This window comes from Cervus elaphus, chromosome 9, assembly GCF_910594005.1.
Source record: "Cervus elaphus chromosome 9, mCerEla1.1, whole genome shotgun sequence".
In the NCBI taxonomy this organism is placed as follows: Eukaryota; Metazoa; Chordata; class Mammalia; order Artiodactyla; family Cervidae; genus Cervus; species Cervus elaphus.
In genome coordinates, this window is record NC_057823.1 from 61,125,265 (window position 1) to 61,150,364 (window position 25,100).

Here is a 25,100-nt window from a genome sequence, read left to right on the forward strand (position 1 = left end):
AAATCAGACTCAACACCTCTCAGCAGACATCAAAGCCGCGCATGGAAGGGTCTCCTGCTACCTGTTTTGGATTCTTTGCCAACTGAGCTATCAGGGAAGCCCTATCACAGCTGACTACAGGTTAAACTTTAGGATAGCACTGGGCTTTGACGATAGGGAAAACCAAGTATAGCTTAAGTTTCCATTCTCCTGTGAGGGGCAGAGAATTTGTTTCCACTGTCTTGTTATCATAAGCAAACTGCTATAAACATTCCTGGGCACAAGTTCAGTTTCTCTAATGAGAAAACCTAGAAGGTAGATTGCTAAGTTACTGGGTGTGGGTTCTTTAATTCTAATGCTCTTCAAAATAGTTACATTAAAATTTTGCCAAATACATAGATGAAAATTTTGCCAAATGGCTCTTTAAAATAATTATATTTTCTAATTATCCCATTAATAAGAGCTCCTGTTTCTCTACATTATGTGTCAACACTTGGTAGCTTTGCCTTATTGATTTTTTATTTTTAACCAATATGATAGGTATCAGATGGTATCTCGTGTGTGGTAGTAAGTATTTCCTTGTGAGATCATGTAGACTTTCATTTATTTATTGGTCATTCAGTTTGCTTTTTCAAAAAAATTCCCTATTTCTCATTTTCTGGTTGTTTGTTTTTTTTCTCTTTGTAGGGACTGTATATTCTGTGCACTAATTCTTTGTTGGTTATATGGCTTACAAATATAAATATAAATTATATAAATATAGTTTGGCTTGTTTTTTTTTAATTGTGTTTTAGTATATTTGCCATTTAGAAGCTTTAATTTTAATGTAATCAAACATAGCAATCTTTTATTATTAGGTTGTGATTTTTATGTCTCATTAAAGATGTTTCTTCCTATCCCAATATCATCCTAGGTCTTTGAAATATCCTTAGCTCCACCTTGTTCTTATTTCATCAAATCGTTACTATTATTATTTTATTTTCATACAACAGCATAACAGATACTTGCTTAGTATTATCCATATGTTCATCAAATTCTTTGCTTGATATTGCTTTTTTCATTGTATTTCTACTTTCTGGCTCAGTTTCCTTCTTCCTAAATTCCACCCTTAATACTTAAGTAAAGGACTGACAACGAGTACATCGAAGAATATATTGTCACCCTGCTTATTTAACTTATATGCAGAGTACATCACGAGAAATGCTGGGCTGGAGGAAGCACAAGCTGGAATCAAGATTACCAGCAGAAATATCAATAATCTCAGATATGCAGATGACACCACCCTTATGGCAGAAAGTGAAGAAGAACTAAAGAGCCTCTTGATGAAAGTGAAAGAGGAGAGTGAAAAAGTTGGCTTAAAGCTCAACATGCAGAAAACGAAGATCATGGCATCTGGTCCCATCACTTCATGGCAAATAGATGGGGAAACAGTGGAAACAGTGGCTGACTTTATTTTTCTGGGCTCCAAAATCACTGCAGATGGTGATTGCAGCCATGAAATTAAAAGACGCTTTCTCCTTGGAAGGAAAGTTATGACCAACCTTGACAGCATATTGAAAACTTTGTCCACAAAGTTCCATCTAGTCAAGGCTATGGTTTTTCCAGTGGTCAGGTATGGATGTGAGAGTTGGACTATAAAGAAAGCTGAGCGCCGAAGAATTGATGCTTTTGAACTGTGGTGTTGGAAAAGACTCTTGAGAGTCCCTTGGACTGCAAGGAGATCCAACCAGTCCATTCTAAAGGAGATCAGTCCTGGGTGTTCATTGGAAGGACTGATGTTGAAGCTGATGCTCCAATACTTTGGCCACCTGATACAAAGAGCTGACGCATTGGAAAAGACCCTGATGCTGGGAAAGATTGAGGGCAGGAGGAGAGGGGATGACAGAGGATGAGATGGTTGGGTGGCATCATCGACTCGATGGACATGGGTTTGGGTGGACTCCGGGAGTTGGTGATGGACAGGGAGGCCTGGTGTGCTGTGGTTCATAGGGTTGCAGAGTCGGACACGACTGAGCAACTGAACTGAACTGAACTGAAATATAATTGCTCTTAGTCTTGCCTGAAATGTCTTTTTTTTTCCAAAATTAAAATCAAAAGATTTTTGATTGGATACAGATGCCTAAATTATTTCCCCTCAGCTCTTTGAAGGTAATAGTCCTTTGTCTTCCTGCCCTTATTGTTGCTGAAAGTTTGCTGCTGCTCTGCACTTAAACTTATTCTTCCCTCTGATAACTTTTATTAAGTCTTCTATACATCTTTAATGTTGCACAAGTTCACTAAAATGTGATTACAAATGCACTTACTCTTCATTTAGTCTGATTAGGATGCATTATGATTCCTATACATTAATACTGATGTCCATCAATTCTGGAAAATTTTCAGTCATAATTTCTTGGAATATTACCTCTCATGACTGTCTTATGGTTTTGATTCCTTCTTTTATAGTTTTATGCATTGTAAGCAATTTTTTGTAGCTTCTATTACATTGGCCTATTATCTCAAGTTCTCTAAGTTAAAATCCTATTGATTTGGGGGTCTGTTGACTGGCAAACCAGTATTCTTACCTGGAGAATCCCATGGACAGAGAAGCCTGGTGGGCTGCTGTCCATGGGGTCGCACAGAGTCGGACACGACTGAAGCGACTTAGCATGCATGCATGCGTTGGAGAAGGAAACAGCAACCCACTCCAGTATTCTTGCCTGGAGAATCCCATGGAAAGAGGAGCCAGGTGGGCTGCTGTCCGTGGGGTCGCAGAGTCAGATACAACTGAAGTGACTTAGCATGCATGCATAGCATAGCATGACTCACTGAAAGCAATCTTTTCCCTCATATACTTTGAAGTTTGGGACTAAGTTCATCTTTGGTGGGACTTTGTGAGAATTTTAGACAACCTAGGTTCAGCATGTGTCTCTCAGAAGATATCTGAATTTTCTTCAGGTAGGAGACCTTCCAGGTCCAATTTTATATTTTCTTGGCTTGCCAGTTACTGGACTAGTAAAGTAGCAGAAATTCAAACCTCACATCTACCTTACAAAATATGACTTTTCATCATTTGCTCCAAAATTACTCTTCCTTCTGATTTGATTCCATTAAACTAAGAAAGTAACACATCCTTCTTAATATGCCTCTTATTTCTTTACTCCCTCATCAGGAATATGTGAGTCCTACAGCTTCTCTTACCATTTTTTTTTTCTGGAATGCATTTACTTTCCTCCACCTCTAATGCAACTACTTTAGTTTTTAAATCTCATATCTGAAATACTGTTGTTGTTCAGTTGGCAAATCGTGTCTGACTCTGCTACACCATGGACTGCAGTACACTAGGCTTCCCTGTTCCTCATCATCTCCCAGAGTTTACCTAAGTTCACGTCCACAGAATTGATGATGCCATCCAACAATCTCATCTTCTGTTGTCCTCTTTTCCTTCTGCCTTCAATCTTTCCCAGCATCAGGGTCCTTTCCAATGAGTCAATTGTTCGCATCAGGAGGCCAAAATATTGGAGCTTCAGCTTCAGCATCAGTCCTTCCAAAGAGTATTCAGGGTTGATTTCCTTTAAGATTGACTGGTTATAACTTCTAGTTATTCTCTCTGCCACAAGACTTGACTTCTTCTAACTTATTATCTGTACTGCAGCCAGACCGATCTTTCTAAAACTCAAATCTAATTACATCACTTTTCTGTTTAAAAACCTTTACAGTCCCTCTATTGCCTCCAAGCTAACACCCAAAATCTAAGATGAAATTCAAGGCCACAGATAATCTGAGCTCTCTTTTAAGCTTTCATCTCTTACCAATTTCCTCTCAATGCCTCCAAATGACCAATGCCTCAACCATCCTAAATTTTTAATCTACTTCAGTTCCCCAGAATATAGTATTTTGAATATACTAAAAAAAAATCAATGAACTGATCCATAAAGTCCAGGTGCAAGCTTCTCAGTATGAATTATTGTCATATCTTTCCTGACAATGAGACTGTTATTTTTCATTATGCTTAATAGTGAAAAGACATTAAATTGTTGTAGTCAGCAACAATAGTCTACTTTTTACGTAATTCTAGTGGAATTACGTACATTTGTTCATATTCCAGTCATAGCATAATATATAATAATAATAATGTATTTTATGTCCTATAAATATACTGTCAATGGCAAACATAATGATAGATTCTTCATAAACAGATAAAGACTCTAATGCTGGGAAGGATTTGGGGGCAGGAGGAGAAGGGGACGACAGAGAATGAGATGGCTGGATGGCATCACCGACTCAATGGACATGGGTTTGGGTAGACTCCGGGAGTTGGTGATGGACAGGGAGGCCTGGCATGCTGCGATTCATGGGGTCGCAAAGAGTCGGACATGACTGAGTGACTGAACTGAACTGAACTGAAACAGATAAATGCTTTTCTTAAGGCAAGTGAGCTCTTAAAAGGGAACTAGCTTCTTAGATATGATTAGAAACTATCAGAGTAAAAATGAGAGGTTCTTTCAGCATTCTGTACTTTAGTGTTATATGTGTGTGTGTGTGTGTATAAAGCTACCTAGTATTATAATAAAGGTAATTCAGTGGGAAAAGTAATGAAATCATTGACTATAAGGACAAAAAGTGACCTTAGAGATAATTTAGGTCCATAGTTTCTCAAATCTGTTACAAGTCAGGAAACTTAAAAAAAAAGAAAAACTTTGAAATTCAACATACAAGACAAATGCATGTCAATCTTTTCTTGTTTAATTTAAAGTATAGGGCACTGTAGCCCTTGGCACATGTAATCCTTTTATCCTTTGCCAGAAACACAGAGGCTATACAGAGCCAAATTTAAAAATCATTCATCTACCCCAACTCAGTCACTGTGCAAATGAAAGAACATAAAGCCAAAAAGACGATGATGTACTCAAGGTCACACAATTAGTCAAAGATAATACTGGCAATGAACTCCATCCCCTGAATCTTCACGAACTGCTATGGCTATGACTCCTATTTTTTAAAAAACAATATCAACCTAATCTCAGAAAATCAATAGAATTTCTCATTTCTCATCTTCCATAAACGGATTAATGCTATAAAGTAACATATTTCCCCATGTATTTACTATCCAGAAGCTTTGACATAAGAAATAATTTCTACTCATTGTAGAAAATTTCAAAACTGAAGACAAGCAAATACATAAAAGATTGAGATCTGCAGAAATTCCACCTGGCAGAAATAATCACTGAGACTTTTTTTTTCTATGCAAACATAATTTCTTTTAGCCAAATAGTATCATACAAGGGTTATTAGCTAGCATTTATAGTTGCAAACAGCAAAATACTCTTCAGCTAATTTAGACAGAGAAGACATTTATTAAAAGACATTAGGAAGTTTCAGAATCTCTAGGAAGATAAAAGAGCTAGGGTTGCAGTCCAGTTGACCAGAAAAGGCACAAACAACATTATGAGACTACTTCAGGGAAAATTTAAACATTGCTACCACCTCTGGGCACAGAAGCCACAGTTCACATTCTGGTGCTGGGTAGGCATTAGAGCCAATACCACCTGTACTGACCTCCTGCCAAAGCCAGATCCTCCATTGCCTCCCAAAGCCAGAAAATGGACTTCCCATAGCATCTGCACCCTCATATTCTTCTCTTCCAAATACTTCACTGAAGTGGATTTGACTAACAGCATCCAGAACACAGGACATACTCTACTCACAAAGAACAAAAACGCCCCAAACACAGGAGAGCTGTTTAAAGATCTTACAATATAGTGATATAACATGTGTTGTTATTGTTTAGTTGCCAAGTCGTGTCCAACTCGGTGACCCCATGAACTGCAGGACACCAGGTCCTTCACCATCTCCCAGAGTTTACTCATGCCCATTGAGTTGCTGATGACATTTAGCCATCTCATCCTCTGTCACCCCCTTCTCCTCCTGCCCTCAATTTTTCCCAGCAGCAGAGTCTTTTCCAATATGTCAGCTCTTTGCATCAGGTGGCGAAAGTACTGGAGCTTCAGTTTCAGCATCAGTCTTTCCAATGAAGAGTCAGGGTTGATTTCCTTTAGGATTGACTGGTTTGATCTCCTTGCTATCCAAGAGATTCTCAAGAGTCTTCTCCAGCACCGTAATTCAAAAGCATCAGTTCTTCAGTGCTCAGCCTTCTTTATGCTCCAACTCGCATATCCATACATGACTACTGGAAGAACCATAGTTTTGAGATCTTTGTCAGCAAAATGATGTCTCTGCTTTTTAAAAATATGCTGTCTAGGTTTGTTATAGCTTTTCTTCCAAGGAGCAAGTGCCTTTTAGTTTCAAGGCTGCTGTCAGCATCTGCAGTAATTTTGGAGCCCAAGATGACAAAATCTGTCATTGTTTCCACTTTCCCCCCATCCATTTGCCATGAAGAAATGGGACCAGATGTCATGATCTTAGTTTTTTGATGCTGAGGTTTTTTTTATTTTTAATTGAAGGATAACTGTTTTACAGTATTGTGTTGGTTTCTACCAAACATCAACATGAATCAGTCATAGGTTTACTCATGTCCCCTCCCACTTGAACATACCTCCCACTTCCCTCCCCATGAATGTTGAGTTTTAAACCAGATTTTTCACTCTCCTCTTTCACTTGCAAAACATTTGTAGCAGGAGAAATTTTAATATATTTCTGTTGCTTTAATTTATGTTGTTATTGTTTAATAACTAAGTCATGTCTGACTCTTTGTGACCCCATGGACTGTAGCATGCCAGGCTTCCTTGTCCTTCACTGAATCTCAAGTTTGCTCAAACTCATGTCCATTGAGTCAATGATTCCATCCAACCATCTCATCCTTTGTTGCCCCCTTCTCCTTCTGCCCTAAGTCTTTCCCAGCATCAGGGCTTTATCTGAGTTGGCTCATCGCATCAGGTGGTCAAAATATTGGACCTTCAGCTTCAACATCAGTCCTTCCAATTAATATTCAGGGTTGATTTCCTTTAGGATTGACTGTTTGGTCTCTTTGCTGTCCAAGGGACTCTCAAGAGTCTTCTCCAGCACCACACTTCAAAACTCTCGATTCTTTAGTGCTCAGCTTTCTTATGCTCCAAATCTCACATTCATACATGACTACCGGAAAAACCATAACTTTGACTATATTGACCTTTGTCAGCAAAGTGATGTCTCTGCTTTTTAATATGCTGCCCAGTGCTCACTTTGGCAGCACATATACTAAAATTGGAATGATAATATGCTGCCCAGGTTTGTCATAGCTTTTCTTACAAGGAGCAAGCATCTTTTAATTTTATGGCTGCTTTAATTTATACTGACACCATTATATTACTAACCTGCTGAGACTGACACACTGACCTATAAAATCACCTTGCTTAAAGCAATGAAAATTGATTCCAAATGTAGTAAATAATTCATTTGTCCTGTGATCTTAAAAAATATTCACAACCTAAAAGTTGAGAGCTATGTTTTATTTGGTGGAGATCTTTAGGACTTCAAGCCTGGGAGACAGCATCTCAAGTAATCCTGAGAGAACTGCTCTGAGGAAGTGAGGGGAGGAGCCAGGTTATGAAGTTTTGCAACACAAGGCAGGTAGTCTGAATATCAAAAGATTATTGTTAATAAACAAAGTCAAATATCCCAAGCTAAGGAATTTAGCAATTTTTTATGTATGGGAAGATACAGGAGCCTTGGCTCACTGACATCATTCCTCTGATATGCACCTTAGCTATCTGGGGCCAGTATCCTGTTTTCACGTCCTGAGTTTCCTCAGGGCTCACCATAGGGAGTGGCTGCAGTCTGATGCTGCTAGATAACAGGTATTCTTTCCTTCCTGAGTTCCTTCAGTGCTCACCAGCTCACCATCCATGGTGGCTACAGTTGCTGGTGAATGTGACACCCCTGTTCACTGATACAGCAGGAAATACTCCACTTAATCCTTTCCTATTCATTTATGCCAAATACGAGAGATAATTTCTAAATTTTCTTTGGACTTTACTTACTCCATCCTCTAGCATTCTCAAAAAAAATTTTATTTAAAAGCTCTTTCCAATTTAAATATTATAAATTCTAAAAATTATACCAATGATTTACAGGGATGAAATCCATAAACTGTGGGCTGCATGAGTTAGAGTAGTGACACACTTATTTATTGCTATGACTAATAATCATTGCAACGTTATGCTTTTATCTTTCCAAGTTAGTTAAAAATATAGCGCAAAAGATCAGTTGCTTCAGACACCAATCTGCAGCCCACAGACTTCCGATCAATGTGTGTGGCTGGCAATCAGACACAGTATATGGCATTTCTGCTTCTATGACAACCTCAAGCAGCAAATAAGGACACGGTAATTAAGCAAATACTAATGCACTGTCTTACAACCCAAAATGTATGGATTGTAGTTATTTGACATCCCTTTTAAGTGATAAGCACCACATGTGTGACAATGTGCTTGTAAAAGCTTTAGGGCATGGTGATAATGGCCTATTAGTAGTCTCTGAAGGTATCCCAGGAAACTCTTTTTTTACCATTCAGTTCAGTTCAGTTCAGTCACTCAGTCGTGTCCGACTCTTTGCGATCCCATGAATCAGAGCATACCAGGCCTCCCTGTCCATCACCAACTCCCGGAGTTTACCCCAACTCATGTCCATCGAGTCAGTGATGCCATCCAGCCATCTCATCCTCTGCCATCCCCTTCTCCTCCTGCCCCCAATCCCTCCCAGCATCAGGGTCTTTTCCAATGAGTCAACTCTTCACATGAGGTGGCCAAAGTATTGGAGCTTCAGCTTCAGCATCAGTCCTTCCAATGAACACCCAGGACTGATCTCCTTTAGGATGAACTGGTTGAATCTCCTTGCAGTCCAAGGGACTCTCAAGAGTCTTCTCCAACACCACAGTTCAAAAGCATCGATTCTTCAGCACTCAGCTTTCTTCACAGTCCAACTCTCACATCCATACATGACCACTGGAAAAACCATATCCTTGACTAGACGGACCTTTGTTGGCAAAATAATGTCTCTGCTTTTTAATATGCTATCTATTGAAATGGAACAATTACCTCTAACTCATTAACAAATAATCCTAACTCAACATCCTGAAACAAAAAGCTTCAATTCAGTCATTCCCTTATGTCAACCCTAGATTGGGTCTCACTGTGCACCATTCAAAGTTCAGTTCTTATCCAGGCATTCAAAGCTCTTGACTAAATGTTATTGGAAGCAGAGAAAGGTTTATTTGAGACTACTTAAGCATCTGTCAAGCTTGAATCCAGTGAACTCTAGTGAGATTATGAGATTAAGAGTAAACAGTAGGACTAGGAAAAATGTAGGTGGAATATAACAGTCAGAAGGAATGAGGAAATGAGAGAAAAATAGATTGGGGTGGAAGGGAAGGGGAATGAAGAATTGGAATATGAAGGTCATGCTCAGAAGGCTGGAGTTGAGATCGGAGTAAGTGAAATTAGTGAAGGTTAGTGGTCAATGAGATCATCAAGTCATGTAACTTAGCATTTTAAAAAAGTGATGTGGCACATGGCACGTACTAAATAAACTTTTGTTTAATAGTTTCTAACCAAATCTCCTTCTACTTAAAATAAACCTACTATTCAGCAGTATGGCTAATGTCCTTGGGCCTGCCTGCCTATTAGCTTTCCTTGTGGTAACAAAATTCATGTTGAATCGTAGAATGAATCACTGGTAGAATTACTGGTGGGTGATCCAGACCTTCCTTGAACTTTAAAAAAGATGAAGACTCTAAAAGAATAAAATACATCCAAGAAAACAGATGACAAGATGGACAGAATTTCATAGTAAAAAACTTTATTTTTTTTAATTGAAATGGAAATTCTAGATCATTAAAATTCAATTATTGAAATTAAGACTGTAAGAGATGGGTTGGGGACTTCCCTGGTGGCTCAGTCAGTAAAGAATCTGACTATGGGAGACCCAGGTTTGATCCCTGGGTCAGGAAGATTCCGTGGAGAAGGGAATGGCTACCCACTCCAGTATTTTTGCCTGGAGGATTCCATAGACAAGGAGCCTGGTGGGCTATAGTCCATGCAGTCACAAAGTCAGACACGACTGAATGACTAACACTAGAAGAGTTTAATAGAAGATTTTATATGAATGAAGAGAACATTAAAAATCAGGATGATAGGTAAATAGAAAAATGCTGACTGAATCTTGCAGGTACCCAAAGCTGGTGCTCTGCGACAAACTGGAAGGACGGGGTGAGGAGGGAGGTGGGAAGGGGATTCAAGAGGAAGGGGACACATGTACACCTATGACTGATTCACAGTGATGTATGGTAAAAATCTTCACAATATTGTATAATTATCTTACAATTAAACTAAATAAATTTTAAAGAGAATTTAAAAATACTGAATAAAAAAATAACATGGAAATAGGATACTTTGAAAAGGTCTAATATAAATGCAATCAATATTTGAGGAAAAAGTGAAGAGAATGAAGAGGTAAAGGCATTATTTGAAGACATTTTAAAAACTACTCAACTACATCAAACTCCAGATTCAAGAAATACTAGCAACAAGATTTATACCAAACTTCTCAACAGTAAGTATACAAACCAAAAGACAATAAAATATTTTTGCAGTGCTGAAAGAAAACAAGTGTCATTGTATTCAGTGAAAACTTTCTTAAAAAGTGAAAGAAAAATAAAAGCACTTTCATGCAAGTAAAATTAAGAGAATTAGTCAACATTAGTCCTTCACTAAAGGCAATCTTAAAGAGAGTTCTCCTTATGAAGGAAAATGACCACAGAGAAAAACAAGGGAATATGGATAAGAATAAGGAAAAATGGGAAGGCTAAATACACGCGTAAATCTAAATTACTTTTTACTATACAAGCAATACATAACGTGATGTTTATGTAGCCAATATTCAAAACATAAACAAGGAATAAATATATGGGAAAATATTTAAGAATTTAGGGTTGTCTGAGAAGTGGTAAAAGTACAAATTTATAACTTACAAATTTAGGAATGTGTTATTAAATTCTAATAACACATTAATGCATATTTTAATCCCTAGGGTAATGACTAAAAGGATGTACATCTAACAAGCTAATAAAGAAGATAACACAATAATTAAAAATAAAATGTTAGTCCAAAATAAGGCAGGCAAGCAAAGAAAATAATAAAATAGAACAACTAGAAAATAAAAGTTAATATACTAGTTAATATAATAATATAATAAAAGTTTATATAATAGCTAATATGATAGACAAGTTATAAAATTAATTATATTATAATTATAATATAATAAATAGTTAATATATCTTTCAAGTATATTGGAAAATAAATAGTTTAAATACACCAATAAAAAGGAAAGGATAGATGACTAAAAATACAGGCTGCTTATAATATAGTTTAAGAACACAAGTAAAATATAAACATAAATATAAATACAAATAAGTTGACCCTTGAATAACAGAGCAAGAACTGTGTGTTTCCACTTATATGTTAATTTCTTTCAATAGTAAATACTATACGATCCATAGTTGGCTCAATCCACAGATGTGGAATGGGAGATGCAGACAAACCACGTATACCAAGGGCCAACTATAAATTATACACGGATTTCAATTGCAGGGTGGGTCAGCATTCCTAACCTCCACATTGTTCTAGGGTCAAATTGTATTTACATTAATACATACCATATGCACATATATACATGACATTACCTAAAAGAAAACTGGCAGAGTTATTGTAACATCAGAACAGATAAACTTAAGGCTAAAAGTATTTCAGAGGTAAAAAGAAATATTTCAAAATTGTAAAACTGCCAATTCATCAAGAAGATATATTTATTCCATATTTTTATGTATTTAATATCATATCTTCAAAACATATACAGTAAAGAAAAAAGAGACAAAATTAAAAGGCAAAATAGATATATCCACAATCAGAGTAGGAGACATTAATGACCTCTTCTCATGAACTGGTAGCAAAAAAACAGATTTAAAAAAAATCAATACAGACAGAGAATCTAGATTAACAAATGTGGCCTAATTGACACATACAACACTGTATCCAACAATGACAGAATTTTTTTTTCCAAGTACACATGGAAATTTATCAGACTGACCATATGCTGATCAGAAGCATATCTCAAGAAATTTTTTGAAAACTTAAAACATTCAGAGTAACCCACTGACCACAGTGGAATTAAACTAGAAATCAGTAGCAAAACAATTAGAAGATTTTTTAAAATATTTGGAAATCAAGTAGTATGTCTTTAAATAAACCATGGGCCACAGAAGGAATCAGAATGGGAATTGAAAGTATTTTGAGCTAAATAAAAATTAAAATGTGACATATTAATATTTGTGAGACATAAATAAAGAGGTACTTAGAGGTAAAGTTATAACCTTAAATGCACATGTTGAAAAAAGCATTTATTCAGAACATAATAAAAAATAAAAACTTAAGTAATTTAAATGTTCACCTAAGAAGTTAGAGAAACAAAAACAATGTAAAGAAAGTAGAATCCTAAAGAAAGTAGAATCCCCAAAAAAAGCAGAATGAAGAAAATAGAAAAAGCTAAAGCAGAAATTAGTTAAATTAAAACAAACAATGCAGAAAATTAACAAATCCAAACTTCCTTCTTTGAAAAGACTAATAAAATTGATCCAAGACAGACAACAGACATTATTAAAAAAATTTTAAAGAGAGAGATAAGGCACCAGTTATTAGTGTTAGAAATAAAATATGGAACACATCAGAGACACATACTGTGTGTGTGTGCCAGTCGCTCAGTCGTGTCCAGCTCTGCGACCCCATGGACTTAGCCCACCAGGTTCCTCTGTCCATGAGATTCTTCAGACAAGAATGCTGGAGTGTGTTGCCGTTTCCTCATCCAGGGGATCTTCCTGACTCAGGGATCGAACCCACATCTCTTATGCAGGTGGGTTCTTTACCCCTAGCGTTACTTGAGAAGCCCATGTAACCTTAGGCAGTCTTTTAACCTCAACTAGCAAACTAGGGATAGAGGAAAATTTTCTTAATCTCAAAGAATATCCTATAATGATACTGTAAAACAAATATCATATTTAATAGGAAGATAGTGAAATCTTTTCTGTAAGATGAAACCCTGGACTTCACTAGTAGCTCAGACAGTAAAATGTCTGCCTGCAATGCAGGAGACCCAGGTTCAATCCCTAGGTCGGGAAGATCCCCTGGAGAAGGAAATGGCAACCCACTCCAGTACTCTTGCCTGGAAAATCCCATGGATGGAGGAGCCTGGTAGGCTATAGTCTATGGGGTCACAAAGAGTTGGACATGATTGAGTGACCTCACCTTACCTTTTCTGTAAGATCAAAAAGGCAAAGATGTTCACTTTCACCATGTCTATTCAACAGTGTGGTGGAGGTCCTAGCCAGTATAATAAGGCAAGAAAATAAAATACAAAGATAGGAATGAAAAAAGCAAAACTGTCATTGTTTGCAAAGAAATCTGGTTCTATATATATAGAAAATCCAAAATAATATGAAACATATTGATCAAAGAATTTAACAAATTTGCTAGATACGAGGTCAATTTAAAAGCAAATTTTATTTCTATACATGAGCAACAAAATAATTAGCATAAGAAATTTCAAATGATGCTATTAACAGATGCACAATCATACATTAAATATCTTGAATTACAGTAATTAAGACTGTGGTGTTGGCATAAGAATAGACCAATAAAGACTAACAAAAGAACACAATGGAATCCTGAAGCGGACTCCCATCACTGACTTAGAATACAGAGTACAATGGGTGAAAATGACTTTTTTAATGAATAGTGCTGGGTCAACTAAATATATATATTGAAAAAAATTCATTTTAACTTTTGCCATATACCATATGAAAAATCAGTCCCACATGGATTATAAACTGAATATGAATAATAAGGTAACAAATTTCTAAAAAGTATCTTCAGAGTATATCTTCCTCACCTTCAAGTAACCAAAGATTTTAAAAAGTACTAACCATAAAAAATGCTATTGATAAGCTGGATTGCATTTTTAAGAACTTCTGTTCATCAAAAGTCACCTTTTAGAGAATGGCAGAAGATATTTATAATACATATATCAAGAGAAAAAAAAGTTTAATCCAGAATTGTAGAAAGAGTCTTTAACAATCAACAAGGAAAAGGCAGTCAATTCAACAGTAAAATGGGCAACAGACTTGAACAAAAGTTTCATTAAAAATACCACCATTGGCAAGGATATGAAGCAATTAGAACTCTCATATACTTTTATAGGAAACTGATAGTTTCTTCTAAGGCTAAAAACATTCATATCTATGGCCCAAGCAATCTCACTGCTAATTCATGCACAGTACAAACAGGTATGCATATCCACTCAAATAAAAAGTCTGTAGAGCATTAAACATGATAGCCTAAAATTGTAAACAAAGAGTCAACAGTAAAGTGAATAAATGAATTGTGGTATACTCAACACAACAGAATACTTAACAGCCTTGAGAATGGACTAACAACTTCTACAAGCAGCAAAAGGAATAAACATTATAAAGATATCTCAAAGATAAAATGAGTAAATACAGAACCTACAATTCCATTTATATGAAATTCAAAACTAATTTAAAATGTCATATGGTGGGAAAATGGATACCTTTGATGGGGAGGGATAGTAACTGGGTGTTCTGGTGTAGGAAACACATTTCTTGATCTGAGTTTAGGTTACATAAGCCTTTTCATTTGAGAAGATTTATCAAGGTGTACCCTTATCTCGGCACATTTCTAGGTACATTTTATAATTCAATAAAAAATTTACTTAAAAGTAATTAGCCACATTTGCTTTTCTCATCAGGCTCTTCCTCAATCTGTTTTCTCTTATGCAAGTCATTTCCTAGTCCTCCTGATTTCTTCCTTTGACTTTATAATCCAATTTTCATTTGAAAAGATTCCAGAAACACCTTTATCAAAACTGACATCTTAACAAGATAATAACGCCACTTACATAATATAGAAGGTTACAAATACAGAATACTTCATCCCTCATATAGCTGTAACTGTTGTAAAAACAGTAAACTCACAGGCACAGCTGTTCCAAGAGTAACACTTTCTTCTACCACTTCCCCAGGCCAGCTGGGTAGGAAGATGGAGAAGACGGCTGGCTACATAGTTCATTAAATGAGATGAGGAAGGAAAGCATTTTGCAAACTGTAAACCACTAAGCAAAGTAAGATATTATGACCAACTGGACCCAATGGATCTAACATGGCCAGGACATGTTCCTGTGTGTTCTCTTGGGGTCTCTGTTTTTCTCCAAATGTTTGAGTCCTTCTCTGCTACTGCAAGCTAGATTTTCCTAGATAAAGAAAACAAGTATCTGACAGTTCCTGATCCTCATACTCCATAGCTACCACTATGAAGGAGGGTAACATACATTCTCAAGCCTGTACATAACGATGTTTAAAAACCAGCTTTTGAAGTGTTATAAATTTTATTATAATTTGTGTATGTGATGCTATAGATTAAGTCTGTATATAATATTTAGTGGCGGGAACCTATCTTTAAATATATATATATATATATATGCTGTGCTATGCTAAGTCACTTTAGTCATGTCCCACTCTTTGTGACCCTATGAACTGTAGCCTGTCAGGCTCCTCTGTCCATGGAATTCTCCAGGCAAGAATACTGGAGTGGGCTGCCATTTCCTTCTCCAATATATACGTAAGAGGGGTATATAACTCAGTTGTCACCTCCATGGATTAGCCTCATATAAAAAATAATAGCATGTTGGAAGTATGCAACTTTTAGTTGAAGGATGTGGATACTCTAGCTATAAAGCCTACCTGGCAATGTTTCTATGCCCCTCTCATTTGAGCAGGGTTCCCGTAAACCATTTCTGAAGAATAAAGCCAGTCCTATCTCAGTTAAGCCTTATTCACCATGGGAGAAATAAAAAGGTATTCTGGGGCAAAGCACTAACTTTGAAATCAGCTTGATCTGGACTAGTGTCTAATTCTGTTCCTTCCTCTTCAGAGAAGTTGATTCATCTCTCAGGCATTCAATTCCTCATTTATAAACTGAAATAAAATACCTGTGTTTTTAACACAGTACCGAGGCATATGATATTTACTTCTTTTCTGTTTTCTCAGAACACCACATAAACAAAAAATGCAATGGGGCACAGACTGGACCAGACAACCTGAGACAGTTTCAACACTGACCTAGCCTGTCCAATTCTCCACCGTCGGAAGTGATAATGAATGTTGTACAAGGGCTGTAATTTATTGAAGATATTAATAGTTGAAGGAAATAAAATTAGTAATTTTCGATGTGTCTTTGTTATTTTTATACCCTTCTCTCCAGTATCCTTTCACCATTTTTCTCCTAACAGGGCCTTAAATTGTTTTGACAAATTTCTCCACTCCCCCATTCAGTCCAAGTGGCTTGGAGGAGGGAGGGGCACCACTTGCCTTCAGAGATAAAGCATGTAACTCAGGCCCAGTCAGTCAGAGAACCACATTTCTCTGGCAACAGTGATGAAATGAAAATGATGAAGGAAAATGATGATGAAAGAAAAAATTAAAAGTACAATTTTGATTCAATGGTTCATCATTGTGCATATGATCTAAGTTGGTCCATTCATAAGAATAAGGATACATATGTAGGAGCTACTAAGAGAAGATTCTCTATTTTTCTTCTTACTGTGTTTGAATACTTAGAACATAAAACTTAATTAAGTTCTATGGTTTAAACTCCACCTTACTCAATAGGTGAGCTAATGTAGAAGTGAAAAAAAAATAAACTTATTTCTTTAGATTTTCAAAGTTAACTTGGCTAAGTTTTACACTGCCAAGTCCCTGATCACTGGATTCATCAGAACACTGGAGGGTGACAGCTAAGATTATGAATGGTCGAGAAGCCTATATACTTACTCTGTACTAACTACAACTAGAAACTTAGGTAGTCTGGATCACACTCCAAGATCTGAACTCCACCCAAAAATACAGTCTATATAGTCTTGTCTGGATGAAGAGCTATCTTATCAAGAAGCAACTATGGCTATTTTGGAACCCAACGAGTAGACCTGGTTTACCTTTGCACTTACTCAACTAGTATTTATTGGGCATACACTGCGCTAAGGATTTGGCTAAAACAAAACAGCTTCTGCCTTCATAGATCTTAAGACCCTGCAGAGAAAACAAACAGGCAATTATCATATAAAATCATAAGTATTATAATGAAGTATTAGGGGGACACCTTGGAAGGTTATCTAACCACCCAGGCTTGGGTGGTCCACAAAAGCTTTCTGGTAAAATCAACATGTAAGCTGAGACCTGGAGGATGTGATATAATTTAATCAGGTAAAGAAATGGAGAAGAATGCTCTCAATAGAAAGAGAATGCAAGATATGGAAAAACAGAAGTACTTCACAAGGACTGAATGCAATCAGTAAAGGGGAGAGTGGTATGATGCAAGAGAGACAGACCAGGGGCCAAATTGCAGAAATCCTTAAAAGCCATGGTAAGAAATTTCGATCTAATCTGAGAACCACAGAAAATTGATAAAGGTTTTTAAGTAAGGAAGCAGTATAACAAGATTCATGGTTTAGAAATGTCACTCCAGATGCAGTGACAGAATGGAATGAAGGGAGATGAGAGGAAAACATTTCCATCAGTCCTCTGTGTGACCAACGAAGAGGCTTTTGCAGTAAGCCAGAAGAGAGTCGATAATGTTCTAAGAGACAGAAGCAGTAGGACTTAATATTTAATTAGTTTTTGAGCCTGCCTGATCTTCAGCTATCAACTCCTAGGTGGCTAATCAAGATGATATATTTTATTAAAGGTTTAAATACAAAAGAGATTCTTATGTCAGGTAGGGGACTGGTTCACATCACTCAGGATCCCTTTCAAGTCTGCAGTACATTGACTTTGTGCTGGCAACAGGGATTAAGAGTAAATAATTACTTCTTCACTGATTTCTTGGATAATAGAAGTAGGGATCCCCCTGTTGCCTGAAAATTGGTAAACGATTAGACATAAAAATAAAACATACTACTCATAATGAAGTTGCACTGTGCACTCATTTAACTAACCCTGAGAGAAAGGGAGGGGCCAATTGAATTCTGCAGGCATTCTGCTCACTGCTCCACTGAATGACCACTGCCCCCAAACAAGCGTGAGAAGGGAGCCAGGTAATCAGCTGTTCATTCAATCAACTTGACTCCCACTGTTCCGCACTGGGTACAAACCTTGCCACTCTGGTTGTAATTCTGATTACAATCAGAAATACACAGAATCAGAAAATCAAAAATACACAGTTTTGAGTTTCTAAGAACATGCTTTCCCAAAATATAAGACAATTGCTTCATATTGTTCTCAAGGGAAGAAAAATGGTGATGTAGGTTTACTGAAAGAGGGCATTTGATCTCTACTTTTGTATACTGTACTTTAACTTTTATAGCTTAAGGAATTTTTAAGGATGATTTTTTTTTTTTTACTATGAAAATACAACTTAGGCACTGACCTTAAAAACCCTTGAGTGAAATTCAACTTCAAGGAAAATAAATAATGGAATTCACTATCCTAAAAGTTGTAGAACCTAAAAATTCCAATTGATATAAATTTTGTAAGTTCCAGAAAGGTTATGAAAAAACACTAGAAAGGTTTCAGAACAATGCTAATATGATGTTATCCTTCCAAAAAAAAAAAAGAAAACATCGTTCGTCACAACTATCCAAGAAAAAGAATCAATGGGGTTTTCTCGCAGCCCTCATGACCTTGCAGATGGATATTCCTGAAGAAATGAGTTCTATGACTGCTTTTCTTTCCAGCTGCTCAGGTAAAATGTGACTCAGGACTTTCATTTGTCAATCAATCCCTCAGGTGAAACAAAAAATATTTTTGTAAAATGTTCCCCTGCCTAAATCTACTCAGAGCATATGATTTAATTTGCAGTTGAGTGATACAGTTTGGGCATTTTCTTTTTCATTTTGTTTTCCATAGTCTTTCTTTCCCTTTCCTCTTTCTATTTTTTGATATAAAATAAAGGACAAGACTTTGTAGTGATTAAGAAGCAAACATAGCAATTCCACTCATGTTGCTAGGCAACAAGGGCCATGTATGAGCTCAATGAATGGATTCTGAGCATCTGCACAAAGGAGAAATAGAAGGAGCCTATGAGTGAACTGTCTGGATAACTGCAAGGGTTATTACTTTTTGACATACATGCTCCTGGATTTTCCTGAGAATGGAGAAGGCACACTTATTTTAAACCTTTCTGGTGGTTTATTTTTCCAAGATGTGTTGAAAACTGTCTTCAGTGGAAGGTTGGCACAGTATGCTATAATGATTATCAGCTCAAATGGAGAAAGTAGGTAAAAATGATCTCTGTTTCTATTTGCCAAGTTTAAGTATGCATTCCCCATAACTCTGGCTATTCCAACAGCCTTCAACCTGATCCGTATTTGTTTCCTCCCCATCCACACCAGTTCATCTCACCTAACTGATTAATTACAAGGATGTTTTCTATCATTTTCTATCTCCTTACAAGCAACTTCCATCCCCTATGATCAGCATTTACCCATTCAGTTGTGGTGAAAAATAGAACATTGTTGACAATAATTAAGTCTGGTTTATTTTATTCTTATTATAAAGCAGTGCATAATCATTAACAAAAAGCAGAAAAATAGAGATACATAAATGAATATCAACATCCATTATCCCATTCATGAGAGACAAACAACATAAATATCTCAAAGCATATCAATCTAGATTACTTTCTGTGCATGTACACACAGAATTTTTCCTTACATAATTGCATCACCTGTATACAATGAAGTCATAAAATCAACAAGAGCCAACATAGTATTTAATGGCTTCTATACCGTGTTGGGCTTCCCTGGTAACTCAGCTGGTAAAGAAGCTGCCTGCAATGCAGGAGACTCTGGTTTGACTCCTTGGTCAGGAAGATCCACTAGAGAAGGGATAGGCTACCCACTCCAGTATTCTTGGGCTTCCCCAGTAGCTCAGATGGTAAAGAATTCACCTGCAATGCACAAGACCTGGGTTTGATCCCTGGGTTGGGAAGATCCCCTGGAGGAGGGCATGGAAACCCACTCCAGTATTCTTGTCTGGAGAATCCCTAGGGACAGAGGGGCCTGGTGGGCTACAGTCCATGAGGTCTCAGAGTTGGACGCAACTGAGGAACTAAGCACAGTATATAGCACATACTATGCCATAATAATTTAACCATTTCCATAGAACTTGGGATAATTAACAGCATAAATGACCAGTTGCAGATATTTTTACTAATCTCATTACATTGTTTTGTTTATCTCCTGAACACAACCACCGCTAGCTTTGTTAATTCCCCAGTCTCACATCATTACTTCCTTTCCATCTTTACTAGTATTAGCCAGTACAAGTCTCTTACCTTATTTCTTACAATTATGAATTATTTAGGACTCTCTTTGGTATTCTGGCCTGGAGAATTCCATTGACTTAGTCCATGGAGTTGCAAAGAGTCAGACACGACTGACCAACTTTTTCGCTTCACTTTGGTCCTAAATGTCAGAAACCCCAACTCAAAGCGGCTGAAGCAAAAGTAAATGTATAGCTATACAGTCGAAAGTTTCACTAGCAGGGGCTAGCTGAATGCATAGTGAGATCCATGAACTCAAATAAAATCAATGGACAAGGCCTCACTCCCTCTATCTCCTGGCAATTCCTTCTTTTGTAAAGGTTTAATTCTTGGGAAGGCTTCCCCTTAATAGTGACCAGATGGCTAGTCGACATCTCTAGGCTTCTACATTCTCAGGAATTCCAAGGGAAAGAGCATTCCTCTGATTTAGTCCTAGAAGTTACTCTGATTGTACCTGCCTGAATCAAACACTGTGGCCAGAGGCCAGGTGCTCTAATGAGGGCCAGGCCTAGAGGAAATGCCCATCCTGGAGCCTGGGGACAAAGTCTACCACATCCAATAACCACAAAGCGCAAGAGTCAAGGAAGGGTCGAAGCAAAACCAGGGTGCCATTACCAGGGAAAGTGGGCATAGATACTGGGCATTGAGGAACAACAGCTGTTCACTGCCATTATCCTCTGTGCCCCACTTGCTCCTTCAGATCCACTCGCCACCTTTCTCCACCTGGGCTCTGTGTAGGGACCGTATCAATCAGCTCCCTTTCCTCTGGCTTCTGGTTGGGTTTAGTCAAAAGGGGAGTGAGGTCAGAGAATATCTCCAACTCCCTCCTTGCTAGTCTCCAGTTGGCAGCAGCTGTACCCCCATACTAAAGATCACGGCTCCTCTTGGATGAACTTCTACAACCCGCTGCAGGTCCTCTTTGGGTTCTGTTAACAACTCTCTTTCTTTGCTCCTCAAACATACGGGTGGTAACAGCTTCCTGTTGTGTGAGCTCCAGGGTACTCCACTACCCCCTGTTATTTTAACCCTGCACAACTTTACCTCATTCAGATTCTCTTTCCTGGGGACCTTGGCAGGTGCAGCCTCCAGCCAGGTTGCACAACTTATCACTGCTCCTTCAGATCAACCATAAATCCGGTTAACCATTAAAATCCTCATTCAAGAAATAAATGTGAACACTGAAAGTTCAAGGCTAAGGGCTACAGTCAATTTAATACAAATCAACTGTCACTGTCATCTAAGCTTTGGCAACCACAGGAATACACTGAAGATTATAACACATACTAATCATTCCAGCTGCTTTCATATTTGTTGGAGGCACTAGTGGTAAAGAACCCACCTGACAATGCAGGAGAAGTAAGAGACGTGGGCCAACTTGGGTCTGGAAGATCCCCTGGGGAAGGCATGGCAACCCACAACAGTATTTTTGCATGGAGGAACAGTATTCTTGCGTGTTCCTATGGACAGAGGAACCTGGTGGGCTACAGTTTATGATAGAGTCGCAGAGTCAGACACCAGTGAAGCAACTTAGCATAATACATCTAGAATATACCTTATGAAGGTTATACATTAATGCTGTTGATCCAGCTTTCCTAGTAAAAACTGAAAGGAAGGAAGGAAAGAAGGAAAAGAAAAAAGAATATAGGGATAAAGAGTTCTGACTTTGGAGTCAGTAAACCTGAAAACTCAACCCAACTTTGCCTATAACAAAGATGTTGGGGTCTTTCACTGGGTTTCATTGTCCTGATCTGTCAAATACTGGGATTTAAATAATATTGTAGTTATCGTAATTATTGTAGCTCGTTAAGTCCTAACAAACTACAATAAATGATGTCTGTAAAACAAATGCACTTACAAACACTGCCAGTTCAAAGAAAATAAAGATACTTTACTAAGTTGGAAAAAAATGTCTCTCCTGACCAAGAAAAGTAAATTCTTTTTGAAAACCAGGCATTCATTTAAGTTAATAATGGAATGGAAACCTGAGGCACTGACCTCAATTCAAAACAAAATTGTTTTTGTTAGGCTTCTTGCCTCAGACCAAAATTTTATGTAGAGACACTGTGGGGCTATCAATAGGGATCTGCAGTGAAGCCCAAGAAAAGCACTAATGAAGCCAGCAGGAGCCCACACAGCCTGGCCATGGACGCAAAGCAAGATTAGAAATACAGCTGCAAGTCTGCAAAGTAAGGAGTCTCTGCACTACTTTGTGTAGTTTGCCTGGCCCAGCCAAGATCGTGGAAGCTGTAGGAGGAAGATCAAAAAAAGGCTGAAGCAGGAAACGAGCTGTAACTTGACAGAGTCACACACACACACACACAAAACAGAAAAACATGAAACATATCAGGTCTGAAGAAGGAGCATGGAAAAAGTAGCTTGTTTATTCAAGAATGAGGCAGTTGATATTATTAAAAAGGATTTAAAAAAACCTTTTAAGCTCTGAGATATTTCATGGTAGAAATATCCATTATAAATAGTCAGGTATAAGAACAGGCAATAGACAGAGTGTGGGAATCTAAGCTTGTGTGTATATTGGGGGAAAACAGAGGGGAAGATTTAGATGTTTACTCAGGAAAAGGTCAAGCAAGGACAGGATACCTGTAGCAGAACCCAGTGAGAAGAATACAGAGAAGAAATCAGAGGCTGAACACTGTGCATTGGCAAAATGGTTTCAAATCACTTGCCCAGTAACTGGTCATTTGGTAGTGTCTGCCTTAAAAACTTCTAAGAAGGATGGTAAGGTCACAGGACCAGAACACAGGAACACAGAGCAATAAACTGGTCTGTAGCATCTGCAGTTAGGGTGAGGGGTGGGGGTAAGAATGGAGAGTGGTGGCTCTTTTGAGTAATTTGTTGACCTTGGAATATGAGTTCTAGGGCTGCACTGTCCATTATGGTAGCCATTAGCCACACATAGCGATTTAACATTTGAAATGTGGCTGGTCTAAATTCAGATGTGCCATAAGTGAAAAATACACATCACAATTTGAAGACTAAGTATTAAAACAAAATGTAAATGATCTCAATAATTTTTATATTGATTACATGCAGATACAATGTTTTGGACATACTGAGTTAAAATAAATTATTAAAATTAATTTGTCTCATTTTACTTATTTTAATACATTTGCTGTGTGTTAGTCACTCAGTCATGTCTGACTCTTTGCAACCCCATGGACTGTAGCCTGCCAGGCTCTTCAATCCATGGAATTCTCCAGGCAAGAATACTGCAGTGGGTAGCCCTTCACATCTCCAGGGGACCTTCCTGACCCAGGGATGGAACCCAGGTCTCCTGCATTGCAGGCAGATTCTTTACTGTCTGAGCCTCAAGGGAAGCCTAGAAAATTTTAAACCACTTATGTAGCAGGTATTTGTGGTCCTCGTTATAATTTCAACTGGATAGAGCTGTTGTGTAAAGTTCTTTCCACTCTCTACAGGTTTCTGTGATATTATATTGGAGAAGACAAACTTAGCCCTCACTGTCTTTCCTATCTCAAGCAGAGCCTAATTTCAGTCTAAGTAAAAGAAAACCACATTGAGATTAGACAGTTGCTGTATCCACACAACAACTCACATCCACTCAGGAATATATACTTAGAAAACAGTCACCACCACCTCCTCAAGTGTACACCCACTTACCATATACGTACACAACCATACTTATATGTGTCAGAATAATATCCATAAATAGGGAAGGAATATTAGCAGAATCACTAGTTACATTCACATTTCTACTGTTGATGGAAATCTTTTGTTTGAATGGAGGAGAGTCATTAGTGCTTGTTGATAAGAAGAGATTCTTTAAAATTCAAAAGAATGTTTGAACTTTGCGTTTTCCATTTCCTAATAAACAACTAGTTCACTGAGGAGGCAATTCTAGCATAAATCTTCTACCTATTATCCGGAGTTCCAGGACTGCTCATACATAACTGAGTGTGAAAACCAAGCTTCTGTCTTGTAATGAAAACCTCTCTAGTGTGATTTACCAACCAGCACAGTTGGATCCTACTCTCTTAGTTGTCTTCTCTGGACTTTTGCTCTTTGTGAATCCTAAGAGCCACCTAATTCTTACAGCCTTCTCAGTTTTACTGGACCCTATCACCTGGCACATCCATCTATCAGTACCTGCCAACTGCATCAAACTCTTGGTCTAAATTCTGTTTGGTCCACCATGGTGACACAGTAACTTAACATAATAATGATACAATTATACAAAAATTTGCATAATGATACACTAAAGGATTTCTTTCACAAAGGAACCTCGAAGAACTCTGACTATTGAGCTTAGTCTCCTCTAAGTAAGGATTTGGGCCCATATATTGAACATCTGCACTTTTAAGTGGTCCAGCACTCATCTCCTCTTCATTTGGTAACAGAATTTCCTTTTCCTTGGAGGAAGCATCTTGCTCCTACTCTGGTCCATGTGCTTTGGGCAGGACTGAGCCTGTTCTCCCCACTCTCATTTCCAGGGACAGACCAGAATCTAGGACTAGCCAACTGCCATATTTAGTTCCCCTAGAAATTCAATAGAAATACAGTACAAGCCACAGTGGTTAAGAGATGGCAACATGGATGGAAGGGCTTCTCCCTGGTAACTCAGTGGTAAAGAATCCGCCTGCCAAAGCAGGAGACTCAAGGTCAGTCCCTGGGTTGGGAAGATCCCCTGGAGAAGGAAATGGCAACCCACTCCAGTATTCTTGCCTGGAAAATTCCATGACAGGGGGGCCTGGCGGGCTACAGTCCATGAGGTCACAAAAGAGTTGG

At 37.7% G+C, this 25,100-nt stretch overlaps 1 protein-coding gene across 12 annotated transcripts in view; it reads right to left on the reverse strand.

Moving 5' to 3' along the window:
- The window catches only part of HTR4 (5-hydroxytryptamine receptor 4), a 183,750-nt gene that overhangs the window by 115,732 nt on the left and 42,918 nt on the right, over positions 1 to 25,100 (reverse strand). For 6 of the 12 annotated variants that reach the window (XM_043913219.1, XM_043913213.1, XM_043913220.1 and 3 more), the window contains exon 3: positions 13,256 to 13,325. The exons of the other annotated variants lie outside the window; for them this stretch is intronic. In XM_043913219.1, the coding sequence (XP_043769154.1) occupies positions 13,256 to 13,299 (44 nt within the window). In that variant the 5' untranslated portion in view covers positions 13,300 to 13,325. The remainder of the gene's footprint in view (positions 1 to 13,255; positions 13,326 to 25,100) is intronic. 12 annotated transcript variants of the gene reach the window in all.